General features: G+C 41.4%; 1 protein-coding gene across 1 annotated transcript; it reads left to right on the top strand.

Moving 5' to 3' along the window:
- The first annotated feature begins 3142 nt into the window (after positions 1-3142).
- LOC125102005 (putative olfactory receptor 2B8) lies at positions 3143-4081 on the top strand. Its single transcript, XM_047732693.1, has one exon. It carries the CDS (start codon positions 3143-3145, stop codon positions 4079-4081), a length of 939 nt encoding a protein of 312 aa, XP_047588649.1.
- The last annotated feature ends 16526 nt before the right edge of the window (positions 4082-20607 follow it).

The raw sequence follows: 20607 nt of genomic DNA on the forward strand, positions 1-20607 counted from the left end.
GAGGTGGAAGGGAGGAAAGTGCGCTAGATCAGCAGCACAAGCAGTTGAGATCCGAAGAACGCATTATGCAGCTGCTCTTTCTCATGTCCAGTGCCGCTCAAGGGGAATAGTTTTCCTAGACGTAAAATGTGAGAAAAAAAAAGAAAAGAAGATTATGGATTATGACAAGAGTAGTCCTGTTCCCTCCCAGGGTTCTCTCCAGGAAGGCACTGGAAGCAATTGTAACCTTCATAGACAATCCCATTCTTTTTGTCTCTTTTAGTGCATCCCCTTTGCCTGATACTTTATTTTTCAATTGAAAATCATAACCATTTTTGTACCTGTCTGATAGAAGCCATTCAGCATTCTTTAGATGTATGTATACACACATACACATTCGTATGTAATCAAGAAAAGAAGGCAACCATTTGTACAAGTTCAGCTCACCAGAGTTTTGTCTTCTCTTTCCTCCCTTCTTAGTCCTTATTGATAGGATAATGTTAAAATATATCACTATTTATTGTGACGGTACAATATGATATTGGTGTTTTCCTTGGATGAGTAACATTTCCCTTTTGTCCTCCTTACTTTGGTGAGTAATGCCCTCATTAGACACCTTGAAAATGCCAGCAATTTATTTCAGATAATTTATCTCTATTTGTGCATGTGTGCATGAAACTGAACTGTGGTTTATTTGCTCTTCTGAGCAGATGTGAGTCTGGGCACATTCCCTGTTGTTGCACATTTACACTGTCTCAGATACTTTTATAACTAATTCCATTAAGAAAGTTTTTGTGGATAGATTTTTTTTTTTTTTGGTGGATACAACTGAATGCATTTCTACAGGAAATCCAAGGAAATATAAAATAATGTGAAATTCTGTATCCTCTATTCTGATTCCATAAAACTTATTTTATGCCAGTTTTTTTTTTTTACCAATTTCTTTCACACACTAGTGAGTCTGCCCTGAGACGTGAATCAGATTTTTAGTCTTAGAAGAACAAGAAATGAACTGTAGCCTAAGCATTTGAACATGAAAGAACTGAAACACTCATTTTCTGAGCCTCTTTCGTTGGTTTACAACTGCTTCTTCAGTACTAAGCAGCTGGAAGTATAGGGTCATCAGATTCACCCGAGAGCTGGTAACATGTCTGATTCAGCATCATTAACTCTGCAAGACAGCTTCGAGAAGGTATTAACCTAATGTTGACGGGTATCTGAGATTTTATATAATACCAGAATATCCTGTTCTATGACCTTCTGTGTTGTACTTAAAGGTTTCCATTATAGGCATTTACCTGTCATTGCTTTGAGAATAAATCGGTCTTTATCTCTATATATTTATCTAGTGGATTACTTCATCATAGAAGTGGTGTAAAGCATTACCCTTTGTATGTAGATTATACAGTTGGGTAACTTTTTAAAATATTTATTCTGATTAGAACGTGGATGGTGAATAGTCCAACCTTTTTCAGGAATTTCATGTGCTCTGGTTGCCAATGTGTGAGACAAGTGTGCAGAAGAAGAGGAAAGTTGTGGCCACTGAATTTTAGGGTTCTGATTCCACCTGAGTATGCACGACCAAGGTATGCTCAGAGTTCCTGAAAATTAATACAGTAATTTTAAGTATCTTTAGGCAAAGTTAAGCACTGTATTTAAACGGTGGTGTTTTCAGATTCTCTCTGATTGTGTGTTTCGTTGTTTTACTATTCTAAGGAAGCACAAATTCCAAACATGTAGCTTTCATAAAAATACCATCTTAGAGAGGTAATTCTGATACAATGTTTATAGGCAGAACTACTTCTGATATTTTGAATGTAATTGAATTATTTGTATATGTACATTCTAGCCTTAAATTCCTATATTGGAACACATTTTTTTTTTTAAAGATTTTATTTATTTGGCAGACAGAGATCACAAGTAGGCAGAGAGGCAGGCAGAGAGAGAGAGGAAGGGAAGCAGGCTCCCCGCCGAGCAGAGAGCCCGATGCGGGGCTCGATCCCAGGACCCTGGGATCATGACCTGAGCCGAAGGCAGAGGCTTTAACCCACTGAGCCACCCAGGCGCCCCTGGAACACATTTTTGAGGTTTTTTTTTTATTATATTCCATTGCAGTATAATAGTAGTAATAATGTGTGTATGTGTATATATATAAATATATATGTATATTTATATATATAATGTAGTGATTCAAAATCACTATAAATATATATAATATATATTATAAATATATATAAACATACTATAATACAATAAATATACTATATATATATATATATATATATATATATATATGTATAAATAAAATGTAGTGATTGTGAATCACTACATATGTATCTTCAGGGTAAATACCAAGTAGTGCAATTGCTGTTTCGTAGGGTAGCTCTATTTTCAACTTTTTCATCTATTTCAACTTTTCGAGTAACCTCCATGCTGTTTTCCAGAGTGGTTGCACCAGCTTGCATTTCCACAACAGAGTAGGAGGATTCCCCTTCCTCCGCCTCCTTGCCAGCATCTGTCATTTCCTAACTTGCTAATTTTAGTCATTCTGACTGGTGTGAGGTGGTATCTCATTGTGGTTTTGATTTGTATTTCCCTGATGCTGAGTGATGTGGAACACTTTTTCATGTACATTCTAGCTCTTAAATTCCTATATCTGAACACATTTTCGAGTTTCTTTTGTATTATATTCTATTGCAGGTGAGGTGTGTACAAATCCAGTTGTGTAAAACACAAGATACATATTTACAATAATGTCCTCCCTCTGTCTGCATCTCCTTCTGATTCTTTCTGATTGTTCTCCTTCTATTTCCTTCATCCTTATTATCTCTAAAATGTATGTACATACTTACAGTCCTTTAAGTCCCATTAAGTTCAGACCAAAAGACCTTTCATACCTATAACTGATGCCAACATGAAGTCCATTATTTCATTTTTCCCATATTACATATTAAAGATTTACTTTTTTGATAATGTGGAATAAACTGGTGTAAGTTATGTCAATTTCAATCATTTATTGGAATAGTTACTTTTATTATGCCATGGACAGGTCTTATAACATGAGAGATCCACCTTCACCGGCACCAACTTTTTTTTTTTTTGAAGGTTTCTTTTAAAAGTTGCTAAACGCTGGGTCCTGACAGGAAACATGCGCTAACAGAGGATGGAACAGAAGAATGGCAGCTCTTTCACGGGGTTTATCCTGCTGGGGTTCTCTGACCGGCCTCAACTGCAGCTAGTCCTCTTTGTGGTCCTCCTGATCTTCTACCTGTTCACTCTGCTGGGAAACGCCACCATCATTGCCTTGGCCCACCTCGACCCACATCTTCAGACTCCCATGTACTTTTTCCTCTCCAACCTAAGCTTTCTGGACCTGTGTTACACGACCAGCACTGTCCCGCAGCTCCTGGTTCATCTCAGGACAGCAGACAAGTCCATCTCGTTTGGTGGCTGTGTGGCTCAACTGTTTGTCTTCTTAGGGCTGGGATGCACAGAATGCATTCTGTTAGGGCTCATGGCATTTGACCGCTATGCAGCCATCTGCAAGCCCCTGCTGTACACCGTGATCATGCACCCCCGTCTCTGTGCCCTCATGGCTTCTGCATCGTGGTGCTTTGGTTTTGGCAACTCCTTATTGCAGACAGTGCTCATCTTCCTTTTACCGCTTTGTGGGAGAAATAAAATAGACCACTTCCTTTGTGAGGTCCCTGCACTGCTCAAGCTTGCCTGTGTTGACACCACTGTGAATCAGTCTGAGCTCTTCTTTGCCAGTGTGATCATTCTCATTGTACCTGTGGCATTAATCATCTTCTCCTATGGTCAGATCGTCAGGGCGGTCTTAAGAATAAAGTCATCTGCAGGGCAGAGGAAAGCGTTTGGCACATGTGGGTCCCACATCACAGTGGTCTCCCTGTTCTATGGCACGGCCATCTATGCTTACCTCCAGCCCAGCAACAACTACTCCCAGGATCAGGGAAAGTTTGTTTCTCTGTTCTATGCCATCGTCACCCCCATGGTCAACCCCGTCATATATACACTGAGGAACAAGGATGTGACCGGAGCAATGAAGAAGGTGCTTTGCAGGGGCCAGGACTCCAGATGACCGGGCGGGGAAGACCCTTTGATGGAACACATTGAATGCCAGAGTGATTAAGATGTTTGTGACCTACGTGGATCATCTAAAATTTTCCATGAGAAGTCTCAAGGGAATTTACTTACTTCATTCTTTCATGCAAATGAGCGCTCAAAATCCAAGTTCAAGGATTCACACAACTTCCAGAGAGGCTGATTTTTGTTCCTAGATCAAATGCATGTATGTGTATATATATATATATATATATATATATATATATATATATATACACACACACACACGGATTTATTATTTAATTTGTGAAAGAGAGAGCATGAGCAGCAGGGGTATAGGGAGAGGGAGAAAGAATCACAAGGAAACTGTACCCTGAGCGCAGAGCCTGATGCTGGGATCGGTCCCACAACCCTGAGATCACAACCTGAGGTGAAATCACGTGTCCGACACTCAACCACGTGTACCCACCATGCAGCCTGAGCATCTTCCTCACATTCATATTTCAGAGAGCTCCACAGGTTTTCTTATTTCACTCCCATTTGGGAATCCTAGTCCATTTCTAAGTGCAAAAGGACATTTATGCACATGATACGCAGGCATAGACAAAATAAGAATATGAACCACTAATGCGCTGTAAGAAATGTTAACATATTAGCATTTTGTAGCAACTGCTGGAGGAGTGTCACTTATTCTGGTATTTGGATCATGGCCGTATTACCAGGTCCATAGGTTGACTGTATCATTGCTTTTTCACAGAATTAGGTGGGCATCTGTGGGAAAAGCGTATTTTTAGATGAAAGAGAAATTTAGTAACATCACTTTTTTTTTTTAAAGATTTTATTTATTTATTTGACAGAGAGAGATCACAAGTAGATGGAGAGGCAGGCAGAGAGAGAGAGGGAAGCAGGCTCCCTGCTGAGCAGAGAGCCCTATGCGGGACTCGATCCCAGGACCCCGAGATCATGACCTGAGCCGAAGGCAGCGGCTTAACCCACTGAGCCACCCAGGTGCCCCAACATCACTTCTGATATAGCCATTCAGATATGAGGCCGGGTGTGATGTGAGCGGTGTGATAGTGGTTTTATGCAGTGTGAGGTGTGAGGCGTTCCTGTCCCACAGGGGCAGGGCCTGGTGCGTAGCTGCTGATACGCTGAGCAGCAGCTGCCATACAAGCAGCAGACGGTGCTTACGTGTCACGTTGTGCTGCAGGCGGAGGAGCGCCCATGTGAGGTCTGCAAGCCGGTTACGCAGCTCGTGAGCCACCCCCTGCGTTCAAAATGACGTTTAGGACATTATTGTATCTGAAAGTATATAACTCAGTTCCTAGTCAATATTCTATATGTTCTATCTACAATAATGCAGCAAAAATTTCAAAGGGTGAAACATTTAGATCTTCTCTTTGTACCATTTTGTAAATTTTTAGATCCAGGCATCAAGTGATCAATGCTTTGTATCTTGCTCTGCCCAAGGCCCCAGGCAATTTGAATGCAGGGACACATGAAAGTAAGAGAAATGACCTCTGTTTCCCAGGAAATCTCATGTTCCGTGGAGATTACTCATTTTCACCAGGAGAAAACTTAAAGAAATAAATAAAATGTATGTGAGCTATTAAAGATCTCTGTGTGTCTAAGCTTTATAGATATCCATCTCATTATGAAGTAAGTGTTACACAGTTCTGAATTCTGCACACAGCCCAGTGCAGGTAGATGTGTTTGTGTCTTGGGGTGGACACATGCACATAACAACTCTACTGTTCCCTATCCTGACGGCTAACCGGCCTCCCCAGGGCCTTGAACCCTGAACTGGCCATGCTCGTGCCAAGTGATCTTGCTGCAGAGACAGCATGTGGAGGCTGGAAATGACACCCAGGGGAGATTATGCACACGGCCAGGTTGTCTCTGTATCACTAAGAGCATCACAGTATTCTTACTTGAAATCAACACCTGGGATGTATCTTGACACCATAGTGATGCTTCATGGATATCAGTAGGAAAACAGTTCTGTCTACTGTTTATCTGGATGGTGACAAATTTCCTGCTTTCCCTTATGTTTCAGCCACATCCTGACAGTTTTACCCAAATGGTCACTTTAAAGTCCCTCAAGTGAACTGTCTTTGGTGCAAAACCCTCAAGGTCTTATGATGTTACAGAGCCTATTTAAGTAGGAGAACAAGTCCTTCTCTACTCTTAAGGACACACAGAACCTGGGGCAGAATATTAATTTCCTTTAAGTGAATGTGTGAATGGCATTTGGATGTTTACTACTCATGGAAATAAGTTATAGAGAACAAGCTCTCTGGGATCCATGCCAAAATAAAAAAGAAATCAGTTAAGAGACCAAACACAAGTTCAGAATTGTTCTGTGACATTTTTGTAATGTTTGGAATCTGCTCCCCCTGGTGTCCATGCCTTGTCTGTAACAGACTCCAGGGTTGTATAAATTGTCACCAATATTATTTGGACTGTTTCCTTCTGTGTGTTCACCAGTAAGTGTGGCAGGACTGTGCCCTTGCACCCAAGGCTTGACTAAATTATTTAATCCATCTGTGTTTAGCCCCTGGAGGTGAGGACAATCATGATCTTCTAGAGCAAGTCATGGGTTGTTCCAGCTCTTCTGCTTTCTGAGGAACACAGGGCGCACACCCTCGGCTCAGGTAGTGACGGCAGAGTCAGAATGTTGTCAGACTCACATGAAACAGAATTTTTAACAGCATGTGAATCATTACCAGTTAGCGAAGGATACCCAAGTACCAGGAGTGTGTGCAGGAGGCCCCAGAGCCATCAGACACAGCTTGGCAGACCCCTTCACTGCAATGGAAAGCCTCTTTCTTCTCAAATGTGATGCAGATCTACTGTGGTACGAGTCAGCACAGAGAAGGCCTGGGGGGGGGATTCACACATTATGTGTCCCTACCGTCATCGCCCTGTCCTGCCTTTAGGACTGTCATTTGGTAACATATCTGCAGTGTGTAGAGTGTAGGTTCTAAACAGACCCTCTGCGTCATGCTGGAATCACTACTAGGTCAGAAATCACAGCACAGCCACCCCTGTCAGACCCTCATGTCGCTCAGAGTCTGTGCATTTCAGTTACTGTTTGCCAGAGTTCTGCTCTGTCCAGGCTCAGTGAGGAGGGCGGAACAGGTTATAGGTCCCTGTGAGCCCTTTCCTTTGCAGGTGGCTTCTTTTCAGATGCTTGTCTTGTAATACAGGTGAGAACTTCTTTCCTCGCTGTGGTATTACAGCGCATTGCAGACCTGGTCTTGCAGACTCTGGAACCACTGTGCATGGGAATGTGGTTTGCTGGGAAGGTGAGTCCTGTGTCAGTTCAGAAAGGAGAGGATAAATGCCTGCTGCTCAGAGGGGTCTGAGGATGGGGTCTCTGAAATGGCCTAGGGACTGGACACTTGCTTTGGGGAGGGAGACAGTTCCTTCTCCCCCCCAGGGTTCTTCCACTTATTTTGGAATTAAATAGATAAGAACAGAGTTAACAAGAGAGAAACTTGATGGTTTATTACTTGAACATGGAGGCTCAGTGATGAAATTGAGACCCAAAGAAATGACCAAGGCAGGCAGTTTTTACACGTTTTATACAGAGACAAGAAATCTGTGCGGATTTGACAGGATAAAGGAAATACATGCTTGGTAGCTTTAGTTAGGAAGGAATTTTAATTAGAATTTGTGCTGAGGTAGCCGATTCCTAAAAACGTAGCATGGTTTGTTTCTATAGCTTTCTCAACTCCAGGGTCTCTACTGGTGGTGTCAGGATGTCTTTTTCTTCTTCATCCTGGTCAGGCACCTTTCATGGGGAGATTTGTTTCCTGCTTTCAGGAGGACAGAGGACAGTGTGACGTCCTTGCACCTGCTGTTTCTGAAGTGGCTTCCATTCAAGATAGTCAGTATGACCTTGAGGCCCATTTTGGGATCTGCCTGGGTCTCTAAAATTGCCATACACTTGATGCTTTCTAAAAACTCAATTCCAGATTTACACTGTTGGGTGGATTTATTTTAACCATTCTGAACTGAGCTCTAGGTATGGTACATACGCAATGACTCTTGGAACACTGAAAAAATAAAATTAAATTAAAAAAAAGGAAAGCCAAATAAAAAAGGAATCCATGGGGTCTTTAAGAAATGTAAGTTCTTCTGATGAGGCAAGATTTCTGAGGACAGTTTTAAGCTCTTTTGAGAATGATGTTTGTTGTTCAGTTCTTGATCAGTGTCCTTCGTCTCTGTGATCATCCTGCACATTTTTGTTCTTAAGGATTTTATTTATTTGTGTCAGAGAGAGAGAGAGAGAGCACAGCACCAGCAGCAGAGGACGAAGTGGGGTCCCCGCTGAGCAAGGGGCCTGCTGATGGACTTGATCCCAGGTCCCTAGGATTATGACCTGAGCTGAAGGCAGATGCTTAACTGATTGAGCCACCCAGGCATCTTGCATCCTGGACATGTTTAATGGTTGGATTATTTGGGTTCCTCATGATCAATGCGACGTCATGATTGATAATCAAAACCATTCTGGGAGCTCCCCCTGATTCTGTGTAGCAGGTCATAAACCGTGCTTTCCAGGTGTTTTTAAGTCCCCAATTCAACCATTTGGAAATATTGAAATAGTTTTGCAAGATTCTTTTCGGAAACTTATTTATTAATATGTGGAAAAGAGAACTCTGTTTTTGTCTTTAAAGGAAGTATCTTGGCTACAATGTGTGTTTTAGCATGAAACCGCCCTCTCTCTGATTCATTGCCTTTCTTGGAAAAACCATCTTGTACTTCCCAAAGAATGTTTCTTCTCAAATGCCACCACAACAGGTTACATTGTGGCTTACATTTAGATTGATGTAACATATATATTAGTACATTATCACACATGAATATGCACTTGCACAAATAAATGTATTCCACTTACAATCTCTTGTAGGTCAAACTCTTAACCCTTTTGTGAAGTTGAATAGTAGAAGAAACTGTTTTCTTTAGCTTGTACTCCCTTGAAGTGATAGGATTATAAATGATGTATTTCCAGTGTGTTCTGAAATATATACAAATATACCCAAATATGTGTGGTAACAATTTATTCCTGCAGGTCACATTGCAAAGAAAATAACCACTTACTAGGAGGTGGGGGGAACATGTGCTGTTGACAAAATCCACACCAATAAAGAGCTGACTAGGACAAACTATGCTCTTTTTGTTGTCATAAAAGATACACATAAGTTAATAAGTTTAGAAATGCCATTCTTTCATTCTCTGGATTTAAATTTTGATCAGAAACAGTGGGCTGCTACAAAAGTTGGGTATTCATCCTTTCTGATGGAAGCATAATACTCCATAACTGTGTTTACATTGGCTAATTCTAGAAAATCTCATTTAATAACTTTGTAGAAAGATTTTTTTTTAAAGTTACTCTTAGATTTTATTATTTTGTTTGAGAGACAGAGAGAGAGCGCGCATGAATGGGGAGGGGAGCAGCAGAGAGAGAGGGAGAAGCAGACTCTCCACTAAGCAGGGAGCTCAATGTGGGGTTTCTTTTTTTTTTTTTTTTTTTTTTTTTTTAAAGATTTTATTTATCTGACAGAGAGAGATCACAAGTGGGCAGACAGGCAAGCAGAGAGAGAGAGAGGAGGAAGCAGGCTCCCCGCAGAGCAGAGAGCCCGATGTGGGACTCAATCCCAGGCCCCTGAGATCATGACCTGAGCTGAAGGCAGAGGCTTAACCACTGAGCCACCCAGGTGCCCCTCAATGTGGGGTTTCAACGCTGGACGTTGAGATCATGACCTGAGCTGAAGGCAGATGTTTAACTGACTGAGCCACCCAGTGGCAGGGAGGGGCAGAGAGTGAGAGAGAAGCTTAAGAAGTGTCGGCCCTGAGCGTGGAGCCTGACTCGGGGCTTGATCTCAGTACGCTGAGAACACAACCTGAGCCCAAACCAGGAGTTTGACTCTGAAACAACTGCATCACCCAGGCACCCCTGTAGGGAGATTTTTGCATTAAATAGAAGGAAAAATCTGACCTTAGGAGAGGAGTAAGAAGTGGGATGAAAAAATTGAATGACCCCAAATATACAGATGTAGTGAAAAGAAGGGCCATCTGTACCCCAATGTTTATAGCAGCAATGGCCACGGTCGCCAAACTGTGGAAAGAACCAAGATGCCCTTCAACGGACGAATGGATAAGGAAGATGTGGTCCAAATACACTATGGAGTATGATGCCTCCATCAGAAAGGATGAATACCCAACTTTTGTAGCAACATGGACGGGACTGGAAGAGATTATACTGAGTGAGATGTTTCAAGCAGAGAGAGTCAATTATCATATGGTTTCACTTATTTGTGGAGCATAACAAATAACATGGAGGACATGGGGAGTTAGGAGAAGGCATTTGGGGGAAATTGGAAGGGGAGGTGAACAATGAGAGACTATGGACTCTGAAAAGCAATCTGAAGGGTTTGAAGAGGTGGGGCGGTGGGAGGTTGGGGGAACCAGGTGGTGGGCATTAGAGAGGGCACAGATTGCATGGAGCACTGGGTGTGGTACAGAAACAATGAATACTGTTATGTTGAAAATAGATTAAAAAATGATTAAAAAAATTGAATGATATCTCTTGTATTTATTTTCTCCCAGATATACTAAGATAGAACTGACATGTAGCGTTGAACAAATTTTAGAAGTAGAAAGTATGAATATCTACATATAACAAAAGTGTTACCACCCTAGGCTTAGTTAAACCTCCATCTCATCACGTAATTACCTTTTCTTCTTTGTGGTGAGAACGAGTGAGATCTACTCTCAGCCACTTTCAAGTCTGTAATAGAATCACAGTAACTCTGTGCACCATGGGCCATGCTGTGCCTTAGCTCCTCAGGACTCTCATGTGATAACTGGTAGTCGGTTCCCTTTGCCCAACATCTCCCACTTCTCCCCCACTTACCCCTGGTAACCACATTTCTACTCTCTGTACCTACAGGTTCAGCTTCTCTGGACCCCACAGTTGTGTGGGATCACACAGTGTTTGTCTTGCTCTTCTGATTTGTTTCACCTAGCTGTAATGGCCTCAGGGTCCATCCATGTGGTCACAAATGGCAGGATTTCCTTCCTTCTCCTGGCTGAATAATATTGCTTTCGATACTTATGCCACATCCTCTTTCTCCATTCATCTGTGTGGACACTTAGGTTGTCTCCACTTTTGGCCATTGTGAATAGTGCTGCCGTGAATATGGGAGGACATACATCTCTGTAATCTCCTGATTTCATTTCCTTTGGATGGGTACCTAGAAGTTGGTTACTGGATACAATAGCAGTTCCGTTGTTATTTTTTTGAGGAACCTCCTTACTGCTTTCCATGGAGGCTGTATCAGTTTACATTCCCATCAACTGTGCAGCAGTGTTCCCTCACTGACTTTTGTTATCTTTTGTCTTTTTTATGACAGCCATTTTAACAGGTGCGAGTGATATCTGTGGTTGTGTTTTGCATCTTCTTGACGTATCTCTTGGCTAGTTGCATATCTTCTTTGGAAAAATGTCAATTCGGTTCCTCTGTCCTTTAGAAAAAGTACAATTGCTGGTTTTTATGCCCCTGAATTGCACGAGTTTCTTTTTTTTTAATTATTTTTTTATTTCTTTATTAACATATAATGTACCCCAGGGGTACAGGTCTGTGATTCACTAGGTTTACACACTTCACAGCACTAACCATAGCACACACCCTCCCCAATGTCCGTAACCTCACCACCCACTCCCTACTCCCCCATCCCCAACAACCCTCAGTTTATTTTGTGAGATTAAGAGTCCCTATGGTTTGTCTCCCTCCCGATCTCATTTTGTTTCATTTATCCCTATTCTACCCCCAAACCCCCACATTGCCTATCAGCTTCCTCATATCAGGGAGATCATATGATAATTGTCTTTCTCTGATTGACTTATATCACACAGCGTAATACCTGCTAGTTTCATCCACGTTGTTGCAAATGGCAAGATTTCATTTCTTTTAATGGCTGAATAGTATTCTATTGTATATATATACCACATCTTCTTTATCCATTTGTCTGTTGATGGACATCTAGGTTCTTTCCATAGTTTGGCTATTGTAGACATTATTACTATAAACATTCAGATGTACATGTCCCTTCGGATCACTACATTTGTATCTTCAGAGTAAATATCCAGTAGTGCAATTGCTGGGTCATAGGGTAGCTCTATTTTCAACTTTTTGAGGAACCTCCACACTGTTTTCCAGAATGGCTGCACCAGCTTGCATTCCCACCAACAGTGTAGGAGGGTTCCCCTTTCTCTGCATCCTTGCCAGCATCTGTCATTTCCAGACTTGTTAATTTTGGCCATTCTGACTGGTGTGAGTTGGTATCTCATTGTGGTTTTGATTTGTATTGAACTGCATGAGTTTCTTATATGTTTTCGATATGACCCCTTATCAGGTGGAAGATATGTAAGTATTTTCTCCCTTTCCGTAGGCTGACTTTTCATTTTCTTGATTGTTTCTTTTGCTGTGGAGAAGGTTTTTAGATTGATTTACTTTCGTTTATTAATGTTTTGCTTTTGTTGCTAATGCTTTTGGTGTCATATGCAGGCCCTGAGTTGAATTTCGATCACAGAGGGGACCAGTTTGTAGATAGGATAATGCTAGACCACCCTCATTTGATAAAGGTCAACATGTCCATTGTCATGAATCTTTTCCTCCATGTTGTCTTCTAGGAGTTTTACAACTTCCGGTCTAACATTTGCATCTCAATCATTTTCAAGTCAAGTTTTGTAAGGTATATAATATAAAGCTCCAATTTTTTTTCTCTGCATGTACGTAGCCAGTTTTCTGAGGACCATTCATTAAGGAGACTGTGTTTCCCAATAAATATCTCAACTCCTTTGTCAAATATCAGTTGTCTTAATGGCTGTTGGGTATATGTCTGGGGTCTTCATTCAGTTCCGTTGCTGTATGTGTCTGTCTCTTCAGCCAGTACCATACTGTCTTCATCACTAGAGCTTTATAAGATAGTTTGAATCAGGGAGTGAGATGCTTCCTGGTTTGTTCTTCTCTGTTGTGGTAGCTTTGGAAATTGGGGATTTTTGTGGCTCCATACAGATTTTAGGTTTGTTTTTCTCTGTCTGTGAAGATGTTAATCAAATATTGATAGGGATTTCTTTGAATCTATAATGGTTTTGGGTAGAGTGGACATTTAGCAATATGAATTCTTTTAAGTCATGATATAGATTATCTTAATTCTCTTTTGATTTCTTTCATCAAAATCTTTAGTTTGAAGTGTAGAGATCTTGTTTCAGCTTATTCCTGTGTTTTATTGTTTGTGATGCTATAGCAAATGGGATGAAAAATATCCTTTCCCATATTTGGTTGTTATTGTATAGAAAGGCAACAAATTTGTGTATGTTGAGTTCCTATTCTACAACTTTACTAAACTTATTGGTGAGTTCTAACAGTGTGTTTATGGTGTCTACGAATTTTTCTATATAAGATCATATCATTTCCAAAGAAAGATGATTTTACTTTAAAAAAAAAAAATTGGCTGCTGTTTATTCCATTTTTCCCCCAGATTGCTGATGCTGGGACTTCCAGTCTATGTTCTGTAAGTGTAGTGAAGGTGGCATCTTTCTCTTATTTCTGATCTTAGAGGAAAAGCTTCCAACTTCCTGCCATTGAGTATGTTAGCCACGGGTTTTTCATATATGGCCTCTATTACATTGAGACATATTCCTTCTACACCTGATTTGTTGAATGTGTTTACCATGAAAAGATGCTGTGTCTTGTTAAATGCTTTTTTTGCCTCTATTGAGATAATCATATGATTTTTCTCTTTCATTCTACTAACGTGGTGCTGCACGTCTATAGATTTTGTATATTGGCTTACCCTGTGTCCTGTTATACATTGCTCTTGATGATGGTGTATGAAGCTCTTAATCTGGTGGCGAATTTTGTTTGCTAATATTTTTTCAGAGGTTTATTTATATATTTGGCAGAGAGGGAGAGAAAGCACAAGCAGGGGGCTTACTAGAGGGAAAGGGAGACACGGACTCCCCGCCAAGCAAGGAGTCCAACACAGAGCTCAATCGCAGGACCCTGGAATCATGACCTGAACCAAAGGCAGCAGCTTAACTGACTGCACCAGCTAGGTGCAGTTCTTAGATGATTGTTCTTAAATGTTCTTTTTTTTATTTTAAGATTTTATTTATTTATTTGACAGAGATCACAAGTAGGCAGAGGAAGGCAGAGAGAGAGGGGGAAGCAGGCTCCCTACTGAGCAGAGAGCCAGGTGGGGGGCTTGATACCAGGACCCTGGGATCATGACCTGAGCTGAAGGCAGAGGCTTAACCCACTGAGCCACCCAGGCACCCCAGTTCTTAAATGTTCTTAACGATGCTAGTTCTTAAATGATTGGGAGTGAAAGAGTAGATATACTTCTATTAGGCAAAATATAGTTTAATCCAAAAAGGGTAGCAAGGGTAAATTAGAGTGGAAAACTGAGTCTGCAGGGCTAGTATTACCTCTGAGGGATATTTTTATGTCACCAGAGTGAAAATCCATGCTTTAGGGATTGAAGATGGATGTGTTTTTAGTGTTCCCAGGAGTGTCCTGTCCCATGTAACTCATTAGCCTCAGTTGCAGTATTCAGAGTTTGGCTCCCAGAGACAGCCAAGGAGGAAGGCTCTGGAAAGGGACATCAACAGTTTGTCAATCTCTGGCTGCCAGATTGATTGGGACTGAAACTATGTCTCCATTTAACTTCCATTTACCAATCCCATTTAATAGTAGTAGCTACAATATTCTTTGCTGGTGTTTAAATTCCTTTTTAAATTTGAGACACATTATTCCATAACATTGTAATGGTTTTAGGCATACAATGTAACGATTCCGTACTGGTGTATGAAGAGGAGTCATCACCCCGGTGAGTCTGGTTACATCCACTGCTGCAGGCAGTCACCTCTTTTCATCTAGAGATGAGAGCGTTTATGATTTATACTCTTAGCAATTTTCAAATATGCAATATGGTCTATCAATTCTCCTTTACTTCTGGATCAGCATTTGGAGCTTGAGGGCAGCGTGAGATAGGACAGCATAGAACGAGTGACTGTAAGGGAATTATCAGGCTATCCACAGCATCATTAAGGACGCCAGTCTTGGTGACTGAGAGGTTAGTTGATCCCTTTGTTAGAAGAGAGAAGCCAAGAGGCAATGCTCCTACTTTGGGCTGAACTGTGTCCTAGCAAGAGCTGTGATCATATCCTAACACGTTGTGCATATGAATGTGACCTGTTTGAAGAGAAAGTCTTTGCAGATGTAATCAAATGAAGAGGAGGTCATATGTGATGAAGGTGGCCTTTAATCCAGAATGGCCAGTGTCCTTACGAGAAGCCAACTCAGAGACACAGACACAGATACAGGGAGAATGCCATGTGACCACAGAGGCAAATTTGGAGAATGATGAATCTAAAAGCCAAGGAAGACCAAGGATTTCTGGCAACAGGAAGCTAAAAGAAAGACATGAAATACATTCTCCTTTAGAACCTTCAGAAAAAGGGTACCCAGGTGGCACCGGATTTTGGACTGGCTTCCAGTACCATGAGGGAAAATGTGTCTTGTTTTAATATTTTTTTTTAAATTTAAATTTTAGGTGGTTAACATACAGTACAATATTGGTTTCTGGAGCAGAATTCAGTGATTCATCACTTACATGAAACACCCAGTGCTCTTCCCAGGAGCCCTCCTTAATACCTTTCGCCCATTTAACCCCACCCCTACCCACCTCCCTCCGTCAGTGCTCACTGTGTCCTCTGTCATGAAGACTCTCTTATGGCTACATTCCCTCTCTTCTTTTTCTCTTTCCCCCCTTCTCGTATGTTTGTGTCTTTTCTTTCTTAACTTCACATATGAATGAGATCATATGGTATTTGTCTTTCCCTGACTGCATTATTTCACTTAGTATAATACACTCCAGCTCCATCTACATCGTTGCAAATGGCAGGGCTTCCTTCTTTGTGATGGCTGAGTAGTATTCCACACCTTCTTTATCCATTCGTGAGTCGATGGGCATTTGGGATCTTTCCATAATTCAGCTATTGTTGATAATGCTGCTGTAAACATTGGGGTGCATGTATCGCCTTGACACTGTGTTTTTGCATCCTTTGGATAAATTCCTGGTAGTGCAAATGTTGAGTGTAGGATAGCTCATGTTTAATTTTTTGAGGAACCTCCATACCATTTTCCAGAGTGGCTGCACCAGCTTGCATTCCCAGCAACAGTGTAGGAGGGTTCCCCTTTCTCTGCTCACTCCCCCATATCTGATGTTTCCTCTGTTGTTAACTTTAGCCATTATGACAGGGGCGACGTGATATCTCATTGTGGTTTTGATATGTATTTCCCTGATGCCGAGTGACATTAAGCATTTTCTAAAAAAATGTGCCTGTTAGGCATTCGGGTGTCTGTTCTCTTTGTAACTGGAACCTCTCTGTGTGTCGTCTGTCACTTTTAGCTTCTGTCATTTGTCCCTCTGGATTTGTCTTCTCTGTCTCTCCATTTTTGGGGAGGCATTTCATTTTCACTTTCCCTACATAGGCTCTTCATCTGTTTATCCACTGGTAACCGCGGATCCCAACACAGGGCAGCAGTGCAGGGCGGTGACATCTCACTTAGCAGGAAGGTTGGGCTGTTCCCAGTACTTCCCTCAGAGGGATGACAAGTAGTGAGGAAGAGGATTGGAGAGCTAGGAGGAGTTCAGATACCAGAGACAGCCTGTTGGAGAATGTACTGAGCTGGTGGCAATTTAGATCTTTCAGAGGAAAGACTGTCCTCACTGAGGGGCACCTGGGTGGCTCAGTCAGTTAAGCGTCTGCTTTTGGCTCAGGTCATGATCCCAGGGTTCTAGGATTGAGCCTCACATCGGGCTTAGAGGGGAGTGTGTTTCTCTCTCTCCCTTTGTTCCTTCCCCTGCTTTGCTCTCTGTCTCTCAAATAAATAAATAAAATCTTAAAGAAAAAAGAAGTGAAACAACATGTGTTGGAGAGGATGTGGAGAAAGGGGAACCTCTTACACTGTTGGTGGGAATGCAAGTTGGTGCAGTCACTTTGGAGAACAGTGTGGAGATTCCTCAAGAAATTAAAAATAGAGCTTCCCTATGACCTTGCCATTGCAGTATTGGGTATTTACCCCAAAGATACAGATGTAGTGAAAAGAAGGGCCATATATACCCCAATGTTTATAGCAGCAATGGCCACGGTCACCAAACTGTGGAAAGAACCAAGATGCCCTTCAACAGACGAATGGATAAGGAAGATGTGGTCCATATACACTATGGAGTATGATGCCTCCATCAGAAAGGATGAATACCCAACTTTTGTAGCAACATGGACGGGACTGGAAGAGATTATACTGAGTGAGATGTTTCAAGCAGAGAGAGTCAATTATCATATGGTTTCACTTATTTGTGGAGCATAACAAAGAGCATGAAGGACAAGGGGAGATGGAGAGGAGAAGTGAGTTGAAGGAAATTGGAAGGGGAGGTGAACCATGAGAGACTATGGACTCTGAAAAACAATCTGAGGGTTTTGAAGGGGTGGGGGGGGGTGGGAGGTTGGGGGAACGAGGTGGTGGGTATTGGAGAGAGCACGGATTGCATGGAGCACTGGGTGTGGTGCAAAAACAATGAATACTATTACACTGAAATAAATAAAAAATTAAAAAGAAAAAAGAAGTGAATAGTTATGATATTGCCTCCCTTGCTAACTAGACCTGGAGAGAACTTCTGCTGGCCTCCACCCAACTGCATACCTTTCTCTCTCCTTTGCTCTTGACTTTGTTATAATCAGCCCTTTGATACCATTTTTAGTTGTGACTATAATTTTGTACAGTAATTATAGCCTTACCCCACATGTATGAGTTCATGAACAGCAGTTTGTTTTACCTGTTTTTGAACTTATGCAAAGGGATTGTTTACTTTGTAACTTGTATCCTTTTCTCAGCACTTTATGTGAAAAAGATTGTTCCAATTTGTTTAGTTGGAGTTTTATTCATTCTGTTGGAAAGTACTCCTGTATGAATATGTCACAGTTTACCAGTTTACTGTGGATGGGTCTTTGGATTTGTCCGGGTTTTGGTTAATACCAATGACACTGCTGTGGAGTGTTCTTATATGTGTGTCTTGGGGCAGGCGACGGAGCACTGTCCTAGATAATATTGGATCCAGGAATGTGAGTGTGGGTCAGCGTCTCTAGATAATGCCTCACGAGTGTCAAAGTGACTTGAGCGTGTAAGGCTGGCAGTGCGTGGGGCCTGGGACACAAAGGGTTAACATCAGGTCTGTGATTCCTTCCTTAGTCAGGATACCCACACTGTAGTGCCTGCCAGTTCCCCCTGACTCTCAGGAGGGGATCTACGGGGTATAGGGATAACTGAGAAAATTTAAATCTGAAAATGTTTTTAGCAGGAGGTAGTTAATCTCTTGGTTGAACAGGGTAAATGAACCTGGAACTTACAGATCTAGGAGAAACAGCCACAAACCACCCAACTTCCTTCCATTTTTCTGTAGTGATTATCTTAACTATCCCAATAAAGTAAAAATCATTGGAGCTTAAATGCAAGACTAGTTGAAATTAAATCATGTGTGTTTTGTTAAAAAGAGATGGTTTTCTAAAAACTGTTTGAGTACATCACTAAAACCTATCAACATAAACTGAACAGTGTTCTAGATGATTTGAGATTTAGTTTTCCCTTTGCCCTATTAGAAGTTTGGTAGAATTTGGTTGCCTTCCTTTATATTCATGGTAATGATAAGAATGTGCCTAATTATTAGCTCTGTGATTCCATATACATTGGTTATGAATGAAATTAAATTAATAATTTATTCACATATTTACATTAAAATTATATAGCTGAATTGTTTATATGTAAATATTTGGTCGGCTGTGAGGATAAAAATCTTAGGTGATTTGTAAAACCTATAGATGATTCACAGATGATAGCCAAGGTGGCTGGGGAGATCAAGGGAGTTATTTGTCCTCTGTGAAATAAGTGAAAAAACAAAAGAAACAGATGAGGTCTCCTCTGGCTTTGTCCTTGATCGTTGTTCTCCCTGAGGACAGCCATTTCTGGACAGATCAGTGACAAGGGTTCATTAGCAGTGTGGGGCTCTCCAGAGACGTCAGCCAGGGAAACACATTTGGTTTTCGGTGCCAGCCCAGCCACAGCTGAGTGTCACAGCACCCTCTCTTGTGGTCATAAGGGACTCCCTGTCATACAGGCAGGTCACTGCTTTTGGGAAACCATAGTGGAGTTTGCAATTGTCTTCATCTCCTACGTCCTAGAGGCCAAGTGCAGATCTCTGTACCACATGAAGACACGTGAAGTCATCACAGAAAACATCTTTTTGCTTAGGAAAAACCTATGGATAACCCAGTTTTGGTATAGTCAGCCTTTACCCTTACTGTGTACAACTAAGAGCCAATCTCCAGTACTGTCTTTAGACAATGACTTGGAATGGATGTAGGGAAATAGCTTAGAAGCCACAGAGAAGGTGAGCAAAGGTGAGTGAAATGGAACTTGGTCTGTGTGTTGCTTTAGGAATGGTAAATGGGTTTCTTTTTAGTAGGGAATGTTCTTGAAACAGAAAAAGCTGTATTGGTTTGCATAATGGTCCATTGTCTAAAGGAACAGGCGGTGGTAGTTCACTAACTCTAAGAACTAAATTTAGCTGTTCATTATAGACTCCACCAAATCATTCCCAGATGTTTCAGTGTGCTGCAGTATATTCATTATACCTGTGTATGCACACATAGAAAACACTTGAAGTATGTATCTATAGTGGTAATAAAATATGCCCTTCAGTAATAGAGTATACATATGTGTAAAAGTATCAGACTCTATGATTCCATGCTTTCCAATTGGTTTTTACTGTCTGTGAAAATAGACAGTATTTGTTTTCTATGCTGAAAACACATTGTCAGTGTTTATCATTTCTAAATGGTCATTTTCTCCCTTACGAGTTACCAACATATCTAATATACGTATGGAGTTTTTAAAAAATGCTATGTTGAAAATTACAACAGGGGATTTCCATATTTTGTCTACGTGTTTCTATTCAGACACTGGGTTCCATCCTTCTATGCTTGCGCAGGATCATGAATGGACTCTGTGTGAATGCTGTTGGGGCCCTGCTCAGACGCTCTTTACCTGGCTGCTGCTCCGATCCTAACCCTATCTGTTGGGAACATGGTCTGCCAGGTGCACAGCCATTCCCTTCTTCAGAGATTTGCCCTCAGCTGAGAGGGAGCCGCTTTGCCAGGGGGTCTCGGGAACACATTTGGGGCAGCTCACAGCCAGGGACAGACTCACGGGAGAGACAAAAGGCTGCCAATGTCAAGGCAGGACTAAGTCTGATGCGATGCATGCTCCAGAGCTGTGCTGTCCAAGACTGGAGTACGGAGCCACAGAAAGTCAAATAAATTTAAGTTAATTAAAATAAATAAAGTACAAAATTCAGTTTCTCAGCTAGGCTATTTTAAATGCTCAGGTAGTGACATGGGGATAGTGGCTAT

Source organism: Lutra lutra, chromosome 6, assembly GCF_902655055.1.
Source record: "Lutra lutra chromosome 6, mLutLut1.2, whole genome shotgun sequence".
Lineage (NCBI taxonomy): Eukaryota > Metazoa > Chordata > Mammalia > Carnivora > Mustelidae > Lutra > Lutra lutra.

Excerpts from the sequence above, each read along its gene's own strand:
- LOC125102005 (XM_047732693.1), top strand. The coding sequence starts at position 3,143 with ATGGAACAGAAGAATGGCAGCTCTTTCACGGGGTTTATCCTGCTGGGG.